Below are 12,391 nucleotides of genomic sequence, written 5' to 3' on the forward strand. Positions count from 1 at the left end.
GTGACTACACTAAATACTGTGGGCAACTGTAACACAACATTAAATATTTGTACATCTAAATATATCTAGACATCAAAAAGGGATAGTAAAAACAAGGGATAAAAGATTAAAAAATGGTTCACCATATAGGGCATGTACCGTGAATGGAGCTTGCAAGAAGTTGCTCTGGGTGAGTCAGAAAGTGAGTGGGGAGTGCATGTGAAGGCCGAGGACATTACTGTACACCACCGTAGATTTTATCAACGCTGGACACTTAGGATATGCTAAATTTATTTAAAATATTTTTCTTTCAATAAATTAATCTCTGCATACCATAACTTTACCTTATAAACAAAAAAAATTAACTCAGACTCTTTGGTAGTAATGCTTAGCTTAAAACATACATTGTGCAGCTGTACAAATATATTTCCTTTCCTTACATCCTTATTCCATAAGCCTTTTTAAAATTGTTTGCTTTTAAGAATATTTTTGTTAAAAGCTAAGACACAAACAGACACATTATCCTAGGCCTTCACAGAGCCAGGACCATCAATATCATGACAAGATATCCACCTCCACATCTTGTCACAGTGGAAGGTTTTCAGAGGCAATAACACACAGGGAGCTGTCATCTAGGATGACAATACCTTTCTCTGGAATACCTCCTGAAGAACCTGCCTGACACTGTTTTACAGATAACTTTTTTAAGAAATAAGTAGGAATAAATTCTAAAATAACAATTAAAATACACAAATCAGTAACACAGTCATTTATGAGCAAGTATTCTATACTGTACATAATTGTGTGCGTTATACTTTTACATGATTGACAATTCAGGTTTGTTTACACCAGCATCACCACGACCATGTGAGTCACGCATTGCACTATGATGTTAAGATGGCTATGACATCACTAAGCCACAGGAATTTATCAGATCCACTAAATCTTACAGGACAACTGTTGCATAGGCATCAGTCATTGAGTGAAATGTCAGTATGTGGCATAAGACTGTATACAGTTTTGGCAAAACCATAATCTCTTTTGAATATAATAATACACATGGGGAATACATCAGTTGTATTTTTTTTCTTACAGATACCATTTTTAAAGGCCTCTGTCATGCTACTCAAATCTGCACTTGATTCTCCAGGCTTCTGTCATCCTAGACTTCCCTTCGTCACCCTGGAAACTCCCCCTCCTTCTCTACTCCATTGAATCCCTTGTTTCCGTGAGTATCACGTTCTTCTCTTTCTTCAATTACTTCCTTATTTTTAGTGATTCACATGCACCAGTAACTTTTTCAAAATGAGTATCTAAAAATATTGTGATTCTATCCTAAAAAACAATTGGTATTTGAGCCAGGTATAGAATTCTATCTCAGAAATGATCTTCCTTATCAAAGTTTTAGGAACTTCCCTATTTGTTACTGACTCTCAGTGTTACCCTTGCGAAGCCCAAAGTTATCCTGATTCCTGTTTCTTTGTAGATGAATTCTATCTCCTTCCTAATTACTAGGTACTTGCAGAATATTTTTTAACCTGCTATTCCAAAATTTCATGATTCGCCTTAGTGTGTTCTCTTTTCGTTAGTCATGCTGAGTTTTCAGTGTGCACTTTCTTATTAATTAAACTCATTTGTTCCCTTTTACCTCCACACCCATCTTCTATCTCCTTGCTATAAAATTATCATTATAGTAAAATAAAAATTTAAAAAATATTAAAATATATTTAAAATGTGCCTTTGATTTGAATGTATTTTCACAAACTGTATGTTTTGTGGGCATGTATTTTATGTAATTGGTATCATATCACAGTGATTCTTTTCACTAAACTCTGTGTTCTTAAATATCTTCTGTTCCACGTGTACACAGTATTTGTTGGCTCTGTGCTACATACGATGCCATAGTACATGCTGCAACATACTACGCCGTGGTATACATCCAACATTTTACCTAACTCCCCAGTTATGGACATCCAAGTTGCCTCCAGCTCCCCACTACCATGAAACAATGCTGGAAAGAACATCCTTGCACCTGTCTCAACACATCTTTTCATCTGGTGATGTGAGTCTTTTGGTTCTAGGAACACTTTTTGTATTTTTGTTAATTTCTTCCTTTCCATTTCTCTGTTCTTTTTATAGAACTCCTATTATAATTGAATGTTGGATCAATCCTATTTTGCTATTCTATTTTCTAGGTAATTTCACCAAATGTATATTCCAAACATTTATTATCTTTATTACATTCTTATATTTTTACATTATTTCATTTTTACATTTAATGTAAATTTACTTTGTAAAATGAATGTGCATTTGACAGTAATTCCAAGAGCCCTTAACCTCTGAATGTTTTTTAAATATTACTGGCCCATTATTCTGTAAGTGAAATGATTTCTACCTCCGCAAATATAGTTTTTTAAAGTTGTCTTCTACTCCCTGCATTGTTCATATTCCCTCAATTTCCTTTTTTTCTATTACTTCTTGCCCTTTCGTGTTGTGCATTTTCTTCAAATGCTGATGATCCCTAGCTGTGTGTTCATATTTAAGAGCATGGTACAAAAGCTCATTGGCAACTCTGTATGTACGCCTGGAGCTTTTGGAATGGTGCGTGTAATGGGATGACCGGAAGCCCCCCAAAAGATGTGTTCACATCCTAAGTCCTGGAACCTGTGAATGTTACTTTATTTGGAAAAATAATCTTTGCAGATAAAATTAAGTTAAGGATGCTCAGATAAAAGATCATCCGAGCTTATCAGCATGGCCCTAAATCCAATGACAAGCAGCCTTCCAACAGCAAGGCAGAGGGAATGTGCACAGAGACACTGAATAAGAGCAATATGGTCGTGGAGGCGGAAACCAAAGTGACGTGCCTATAAGCCAAGGAAGGCCTGGGGCTGCCAGAAGCTAGAAGAGAAAGAAAATCACGTCTCCTTTAGAGCCCTTGGAGGGAGCACAGCTGGATTAGTCCATTTTCATGCTGCTGATAAAGACATACCTAAGACTTGGAAATTTACAAAATAAAGACATTTCATGAACTCACAGTTCCACATAGCTGGGGAGGCCTCACAATCATGGCGGAAGGTGAAAGGCACGTCTCACATGACAGCAGACAAGAGAAGACAGCTTGTGCAGGGAAACTCCCCTTTATAAAATCATCAGGTCTCGTGACAATCACGAGAACTACACGAGAAAGACCCACCCCCATGATTCAATTGCCTCCCACTAGGTCCCTCCCACAACACCTGGGAACTGTGGGAGCTACAATTCAAGATGAGATTTGGGTGGGGATATAGCCAAACCGTATCAACAGCCCTGCCAGATTTTGGACCACTACCTTCCAGAACTGCAAGGGAATAAAGTTTCTCTCACAGTTTTAAGCCACAGAGCTATGTAATTAGTTGCAGCAGCCATAGGTAATGAATACAGTGGGTCTCACCAAAGGTGATGAAGTGGGTATCTGTTTCTCTAGTCTTCCCCAGATATCAGTTTAAATTGGTTCCTTCTCTTCAGACAGACAGTTTCCCCAAAGAGGAATCCTCTCCACTCCTACCAGATTGCGGTATTTTTAAGAGTCAAGCAGGAGAAGTGGGCTGGACTGTTCACATTCGGTTTGGACTTTCATTTAGCCCTACTGTTTTCAGTACCACATATCGACACCAGCCTCAAGTGTACCTGACCGGACCATTCCAGGCTTCTCTGATTTCACATCTAGAGATGAAGTCTCGTAACTTTTGCTAGGGTGGGGGTTGGGTGAAGCCCATATTCTCAGAACCGCCTGGAGATTAGAGTGGGGTGGAGCAGGGAGGCTCACGTTCCTCACAAGGACTTTCCACCACTCCTTCCATCTTGTTTTCAGCACCACGTCTTCCCCAGCTCTCAGACCTGCCTGGTGTCTAATTCCTGAGCCTTTCCCGAACTCCTCAAGACAGTCAGTCTGCTTTTTCACCGGTATTCCGCAGTGTAAACAATCACACTTCAGCTTTCCTACCACTGTCGGCCGCCAACTTTTGCTTGTTCCCTTTGCCCTTGTTCTCTTCTTAAAATTTATTTTCTCTGTTAGTGGAGTTTCAAGAAATGACCAACTTAGTTCAATCTGCCACGTTTAAACAGAAGCGCCACCTTATAAATTTTCATTTGAAGAACGTACGCCACTCTTACAGAAAGTTCAGTTTTGCTTAGAAAAAGGTAAGAATCGCCAATATATAACCCCATCTCAGCTATCCTGAGACATTACGTTATCATTTCTTCACACTCCGTGACAAGTCCCATTTTTTCATCTTCGCTTGTGGTGTGATGTTCCCCTTCAAGCGTTCACTCCCATATCGTCTATGTAATCCTACTACATATTTCATAACCCAAGCACAATCCCAATCCTTCATGTAACTATCCCTGATGACTTCAGACTACATAGATTTGTCCCTTCCCCAAAACAAATGACTATATCTTGGCTAAGTCAATAAAAGGACTCCTATTCTCTGTTTCATGTGTTTGTATCATCTTCTTGGCAAAACATGTCTCCTAAGAAACCACACCTTCTACTTTGTGTGTTCCTGGCAATGCTTACCATGGTATTGGACATCAAATAGTTGTAGATTTGTATAAACTAATTCAAGCCACAAATATGAGACTTGAAGCCCAGTACACTACAGAGAAAGAAGCTTTTGAGGGAAAGCCTGTGTCTAATTCGACTTCATTTCCCTAAAAACCAGCACAGTGTTTGACATCCATCTCTGACTGCTGAGTTACTGAATAAAAGCATGGATGGATAAATGAACTCTCACTAGATACTGTGTTCAGTGTTGTGTCTGACATCAAGACTTCTTAATTCCTGAGAATAATCAAGATTATTAGAACGAGGGTTCACTACCACACTCCCAGCATCTAGAAGGCATTTGGCACAGAGGAACTGCTCAGTAAGTGTCTTCTAGATGAAGGTTAAATGAATGAATATGCCGTGAGTCAGGAGGCATTCGTTTACAGTTCGCAGTCAGCAAATGAGTTAAGAAGAGAGAATCATCTGGCTCACCCGGAAAGCACTCCCAGGACTAGGTTGAGAACAAAGAAGGATCCAATGATGATGAGGGGGATGAAGTACAGCCAATTCCAGGTGGCTCCTAAGGCATCATTGGTCTGAAAGAAAGAAAAAATGGTTCCTTAATACTTAAAGCCATCTTCCATAAGTAAAACTCACATTCCTGCAGCTTCACACAGAGGGTGACGTAACAAGTGCAATGTAATACAGTTAAACACTGCCTCACTCCGTTCTCAGTTTGGTATGACCGTGAGTTAGCTCACAACCTCCCATGTACGTGAAGAACAGAGCATCAGCCTCACCGTAATACTGAGTTGGAATATCCTCACGTGCTAGCTTAGCACACGAGAAGACAATACAGAAAGGTCTGATACTTTTCCAAGCTCACACAAACAACCACCGGTCTTGTAGCGTTGGGTAATGTGCACATGAAATTAGGGAAATTCTTAAAAAGACCAAGGCAGGCTGTGCCCAATCTATTCCATGGAGGCTAGCAAAGGCCTTGACCGGGTTGTTGGGGAGAAATTTTAGGGTTTTCTGCGTCTTCCTCAGCCCTTGACCCGGCTCCGCCTGCTTTCTTCCATCATAGTACGACAGTACAGAGCTGGCCCAGACCTGGTCCCAGCAAGGCTCTAGCCCGAACACGGAATAAACCTAGATTTGAAGGGTGATCACTTGCACTCTCTCTAAATGCTAACACTCAGTGAATGAATAAATGCCTGCAAATCCATATTCTGGATTCTCGAACCATGAATCGGATGCGAGACCCTTGCATGGACAGGGACTGAGGAAGAATTCTATCTCATGACTTAAACAAAGGAAGCGATTCTTAGCAGGATGTCTTATTAGAACCTTGAACTAGAGCTTGGGAGTATTTTGAGAAGTCCTCTAACAGTTACACCACTCAACTAAGGGTTCTCAGTGTTCCCCTTGACTCCTCCTCCCCCGACAGCACCTTCAAGTCTTTCCAAACAGTCTTCCTGAATTGCATTTCACATATGCAGGGCTTGAAATCCCCTCAACCCCAACTCCACTTTTTCACACACAAACTTAAGTCCCATTTGTAACTTAACAGGTATTTTATCTCTATTTCACTGGAAAAAGAAGGCCAAAGTCAAACGTCATGCCTAAAACTCACACGCTAAACTAGCAAAATTAAGATCAGAACTCAGAATTTCTATGGCAAAATATTTCTTGTCCCTCTAATTTACCTTTTCCCCCTCTCACTACTAAATTCTGAAAACATATTTCGATTCATTGCCTTCATGCTTCCTGTGGACTTCTGTGACATTCTTGTTTTCTCCCCAATTATCTCATTTCTCTCTACCTCCCATTCAAATATACCAGTCTGCAGAATATAGCCTCTTACCAATCATGACACCTATCACTGTAGTCATCCAGTAAAAACAACTTTTTTAACTTTTCAGTTCAGGGGTACATGTGCAGGTTAGTTATATAGGAAACTCAGGTCACAGGGGTTTGTTATACATATTACTTCATCACTCAGGTATTAAGCCTAGTACCCAATAGCTTCTTGATCCACTCCCTTCTCCCATCCTTCACCCTCCAAAAGGCTCCAGTGTGCTGTTCCTCTCTCTGTGACCATGTGTTCTCATCATTTAGCCTTCACTTAGAAGTGAGGACATGCAGCGTTTGGTTTTCTATTCCTGTGTTGCTTTGCTAAAGATAATGGCCTCCAGCTCCATCCCATGTTCCTGCAAAGAACACGTTCTCATTCTTTTTTATGGCTGCATAGCGTTCCATGGTGTATACATACCACATTTTCTTTAACCATTCTGTCACTGACGGGCATTTAGGTTGATTCCATGTCTCTGCTATCAGGAATAGTGCTGCAATAACCATATGCATGCATGTGCTTGCAAAACAGAATGATTTACATTCCTTTGGGCTGTAAGCAAACCCAGTAATGGAATTGCTGGGTTGAATGCTAGTTCTGTTTTACTAAAACAGCTTCTAAGGCAATCTCCTTTCACCAAACTTGTCTTTTGTTTTGCCCCTACACTATTTAGAGAGAGATAATTGCAATTGAAGCAGAATACACATTAAAAATAAACAAGAAAACACTTTCTGAATGGGAAGAAACAGATGCAGGAACCTGACAATTTCAGTGTGTAAGATGGAGCTCTTTGGTTCAATCAGGTCTGGTCAGTTAAATGCAATCAGGGAAGACATGGGCCAGACCTCAGAGGAAATTGTTCCTGCATATTAGTAGAAAGATGCAGAAGAACTAGATGCCAAGAGTTGTTGAGGGTTTTATTGGAGGTAGGGAGCCATTTTCTCTGGGATCGTTAAGACACGGACCTTCCCTATGAGCTGAAAAAATGAACCGCAATGATCTTTGCATAGCTAGCTCTGGGTTTATTCATGACTATAAATCAGTCCTTCTGTAAGGCTGGCTAGCTTTAATAGTTCACCTGTAGAGCTGCGGACTAATAGGGTTTATTCACCCTACGGCTTAGCCAGGGGCCAAACCCCACCACCCCCCCCAGCATTCCTTGGCAACAAAAACTGAGTCTACACCGAGCACCCAGATAGGACTTGCTTGCCCATAAACATTAGCAGGTATCAGCAACAGCAGTGATGAAACTGTGACTGTTAAGACATTTTTGTTCTCAAATAATTGAGCTACACTTTGAGGGTGGCTCAGAGCAATTTCACCTGGGTGACTACTCGTAAGGGACGCTGTAAGGAGGAGGTCCAAAATTACATTGTTCTCATTGCTAGAGATTTGTAAGAAGTTAACGTGTTTTGTGGAAAAGGGATTTCTGTAACCAAAAAAATCTGGGAAGCACAGATTACATTTTCTTCTGTGCCTGTGAGAAGATCCACACACACCAAAAACGTTATTTTCCTTGTTTATTCTATCATTTCATAATTGCTTTTGAACATGGAATCCTCATTTTCAGAGAAAATCTAGTAACACATCAAGGAATCCAGTCTACGAAAGGTAGGAACTGAAGTGGGCCAGAATCTTGAATGAACCAAACACCAGTGATGAGCATTGTCTTTTAATTCAGCATTTTGTGAGTATGTTTTGGTTTTGCTTCAACCTATATTCAGGCAGAAACCTTACTGTCTGCTCATTTCTGTATCTGGCACCTAACAAAGAGTTTGGCCCATACAGACGGTCAACTAAGCAAAAAATGTCCACAATTCTAATAAGAAGATCCTCCTCTTAAAAATACCAACCCAAACGCCCAACGATGATAGACTGGATAGGGAAAATGTGGTACATATACACCATGGAATATTGCACAGCCATCAAAAATGATGAGTTCACGTCCTTTGTAGGGACATGGATGAACCTGGAAACCATCATTCTCAGCAAACTGACACAAGAGCAGAAAATCAAACACCGAATGTTCTCACTCATAGGCGGGTGTTGAACAATGAGAACAGGTGGACACAGGGAGCGGAGCAGTACGCACTGGGGTCCGTTGGAGGGAAATGGGGGAGGGACGGGGGGTGGGGAGGTGGGAAGAGATAGCATGGGGAGAAATGACAGATACAGGGGAGGGGACGGAAGGCAGAAAACCACACTGCCATGTGTGTACCTATGCAATAATCTTGCATGTTCTTCACATGTACCCCAAAAGCTAAAATGCAATAAAAAAATACGCTGATACAATTCATTCAGATGATAGCCCCCTCTCAATCTGTAGAGATTTCTCTGAAGTGCTGCGAACGTCACCCACCACGGTGTTGGGGCCTGCTGGATGAAAAAACAGGATGGGAACTAGAAGGAGAAATAGAATAGCTGGGAAGACACCAGCACCAGCAAGGCCCTGGGGGTTCTGAAGACGACTGACAGCTTTAAAGATTCTTCTGGAGATTCTTCTTGACAACTCCCCTGGATTATTCACACGGCTTTTAATAGGCCTGCCCCCCCCCCCGCCACCCCAACATCTTGCTCCTCTCCCTCCTGTTCCATCCTTCCTGGCCAGGTGGCCTCCACTCTCCGTGCGTGCCTGTCCATGGGTCAGTGACACACCCAGTAGGACAAAGGGACACGCCTCAGCAGGAAGCAGGCAAGCGAAGAAACGCACGCTTCCTCCTTCAAAATAGCAAGGTTCTTTCTGATGCCAGTTAGGGCTTCAATCTCCTTCTGATTCATCATTATTAAAATAAAATTGTTCCGTGTAGGAGAGACGACTCAAGTGTCCTTCGAGATTAAAAAAGCAGCAGCATTCGACAACCCGAGGCAGCAAGTGTCCAGAAGGCACGTGAAGCGGGGGTCGGGGTGAAGTTGCCAGTTCAACAGCGGAGTTGTGACTGTTTTCTCTCTTGTGGTACGCACGTGTCTGCCTCAGCAGGAGGTGCAAGAGAGAAGGGTTGCCTGTGAGAGGGAGAATCACTCATCCTCTCTCTACAGCATCCCCACTTCTGTGACAGAGTGGCAGTTATCACAAGCTCCTTTCATGTAAGACTTGCACTCTATTTTCCCCAGTGACAGCGACTCTTCCTTCAGGAACACCGGACAGCCATGATAAGTACTCCAATCAAGATCCTGACCCCAGAAGAAGCTTCAGAACCCAGACCTCCACTGTGGAGTGGCTAAGGGAAACCAGGGCCCTCCCTGAAAAGAATGCTGCCCAGAGATGCCAGCCCCTCCATCCCACGCCACTCATGGAACACCTACCATAAGTCAGGCATCACAGAAGAGCACTTCTGTTTGGTCATTGTCCTCTTACATGGGGCACTGAGGCTCCTCCCATCTCCCAACATCCTCCCCGCCCAGCCCTCCCCTAGACTGGCACGCTGGCCGCTCTCCATCTTCCTCACCTGCCGATCCCCTGAGCGACACACACAGGCACACGTGCGCATGACGAGGGTGATGACAGAGAAAGCAGTTCGGGGGCGGTGGCCCACCTGCACAGGAGCGCTCAGCAGGTTACCAGTCCTGACACTGTGGGAATGTATTCCTTTGGGAACCTGACTGATGGGGGTGGTGAGCTCACCCACTCCCTCCGTAAACAGGCACACGTGGCAATTATCACATTAATCTCCAGGGGGTTGGGGAAGATGCTGCAAGGTGGGGTGGGAGGAGCAGGATTGTGGAGAAAGATGGAGATAGAGCAAGCAGGAGGAGAGAGGTCCCACGGTTCCCCGGAGCTGAGGCTATGGAGACAGGGCCCAGCCCCCATACTCAGAGACAGGCCTCTAGCAGGGTACCCCAGGACTCCGTGGAAAGCATGCTCCCTGTCTGTGCACCCTCTTCACAGAGCAGCTCTGTGAATTGCCGATGACTTAGTCGGGGAGGCTCCAACCGGGGAGGCTGAATTGCCTATGATTGAATGTGCTGGGGCTAGGAGTAAGGCAAATGCTGATTCCATGGTCCTTTCAGAAGCAGAGGGTCTCTGGGGAACACCCGCTCCACAGGCTGGCAGCAGCGGCACCTGCTGGCTAGAGCAGAGCTGGCCAAGGCAGGGTTTCCTTCCCTGCAGCACGGCCGGCCCCTGCGGACAGAGAGTTCTGTGTGGTGGGGGCCGTCCTGTGTGTGCCGCAGCAGATGCCTGGCCTCTACCGAGATGCCACTAGCACTTCCCCGGCTACAACAATCAAAACTTATGAAATGTCCTGGGGGCAAGACGACTTTTGGTTAAGACCTGCCAGACTCAAGGCTCCATCTCAAGGAGCAGATCTTTGGCTTCATTAATTATTAACTGAACTCAGGTCAGGAGATAGTTGAAGCAGCCACCTTAGGCTACCAAAAAGGCCAGGCCATTCATCTCTGCAGATGCATCTGTCCAAAGCCTCTGCTGACCACCCCCAGGGAAAGGAAAATTCAGAGAGCAAGAAATGAGTGGGGAAGGAGACTGATTCCACTGCTTCACACCTTCCCTCACAGCAACACACCCGACCTCCTGCGCCTCATGGGCCAACGCACCCTCCCTAGGCTCCCATTTCCTCCGGCACCAAGTGTGACAGCTCCTGTCCCACCCCAAGGGACTTGGATTCCATGTCTTGGAGCTGAAATGCCATACTTTTTATTCAACACATTCATGGGCCACTTACTATGTGACAGACACTTTTCTAGGTGTTCAGGATAAATGATGAGCAAGACACTCTCAGTCCCAGCTCTTTGAAACTTGCGATCTAATGGGGGAGACACATGTGAAGCAAGTGAGCACACAAACGTCACTCTAAAGTGCAGTCAGTGCTTTGAAGAGAGCACCGGGCACCGGGGCACGTGGGCCTGCACAGATCCGGGAGGTCAGGAAAGGAAGCGCTGAAGCTGTCAGGGAAAGCAATCACACGGGAGGCGAAGAAACTGCCTCGGCTGAGACAGCAGAAGCCAGAAAGGCAGTGAAAAGATTAACTATGGAGGTGGAAGAAAGAGGGAGAAAAAAGTTAAAATGAAGACACGCCAAGAATTGGGGGACATGTAAGGGGAAAAGGAGGGTGAGGAACGCCCTCTCAGATGAACGGCTACTACCTTGCAGTGGCAGCCCCGCCCCGGAGCTCTGTGCGGATGTTATGCTGAAACGCAAGTCATAAAGGTACCCCGACTTTTTCAAAATATGTATCACTGGACAACCAGCCTCCAGATAACCCTAAGGCCTTCCTCATGTCCCTTCCTAGGCACCCTAACCCAACCCAAATGTAACAACGACCCAACGTTTAGAACAATCAGTTAGATTAGCCTAATTGGAAATCCCATCTGCATGTGCTGAGCCATCTGCAGGAATCAGCCACCCGGGACAGCCCTCTCCCACCCTGCCCCTGCCCTTCTCCATGTCCAGCTCTCACGAAGGACGTGGCAGGTTCTGGGGCACTATCATCCACTATCATCCCCCAGCTGCTAAATAAGTGTTGGCTGCTTTTAACTCACACCTGCCTCACTCCTGCATCCTTTTCAGACGCTTGCCCTTGACTGCCAGACCAGCTTCACCTAGAATGTTATTCTGGACCCTGCTGGTGATGATGGGGGCGTGTAACAGATAACTATCTGATGCAGGAGTATCAATGGCCCAGCCCTTTGGCCACTGGGTAAGACAATTGCTGTGGTGTAATTCACACTTTGGGCTGCCCATGGAACCAGGCTGAGTTTTTCCCTTGACCTATCCTGCTTCCCTCACAGACCTACAGGTAACTCCTAAGAACAGTCCCCTCATTAAACCACTGCCACAAGAAGCTTAATTTCACAGTCAATTTCTAAGGAATCTGATTTAAGTCATTCTATGAGGGTTTTGACCAACCATACAAAGCTGGCAACACGCCTGCCCTCAGTCACACCAGTTGGATGGCGTTTCCACCTCAAAGCCACTGTATGATTCCTCTGACCACACCCACATTTTAGGGAAAGGATACAGCATACCCCACAAGTCACTGGGCCATTAAATGCCTGTAACAGGTCTCCTG

At 44.4% G+C, this 12,391-nt stretch overlaps 1 protein-coding gene across 7 annotated transcripts in view; it reads right to left on the bottom strand.

The window, feature by feature from the left end:
• CACNA1E (calcium voltage-gated channel subunit alpha1 E) overlaps nt 1-12,391 on the bottom strand; it is a 405,974-nt gene that overhangs the window by 155,149 nt on the left and 238,434 nt on the right. For all 7 annotated transcript variants that reach the window (XM_074389670.1, XM_074389669.1, XM_074389668.1 and 4 more), the window contains exon 8: nt 5,003-5,106. In XM_074389670.1, the coding sequence (XP_074245771.1) occupies nt 5,003-5,106 (104 nt within the window). The remainder of the gene's footprint in view (nt 1-5,002; nt 5,107-12,391) is intronic.

Source organism: Saimiri boliviensis, chromosome 19, assembly GCF_048565385.1.
Source record: "Saimiri boliviensis isolate mSaiBol1 chromosome 19, mSaiBol1.pri, whole genome shotgun sequence".
Lineage (NCBI taxonomy): Eukaryota > Metazoa > Chordata > Mammalia > Primates > Cebidae > Saimiri > Saimiri boliviensis.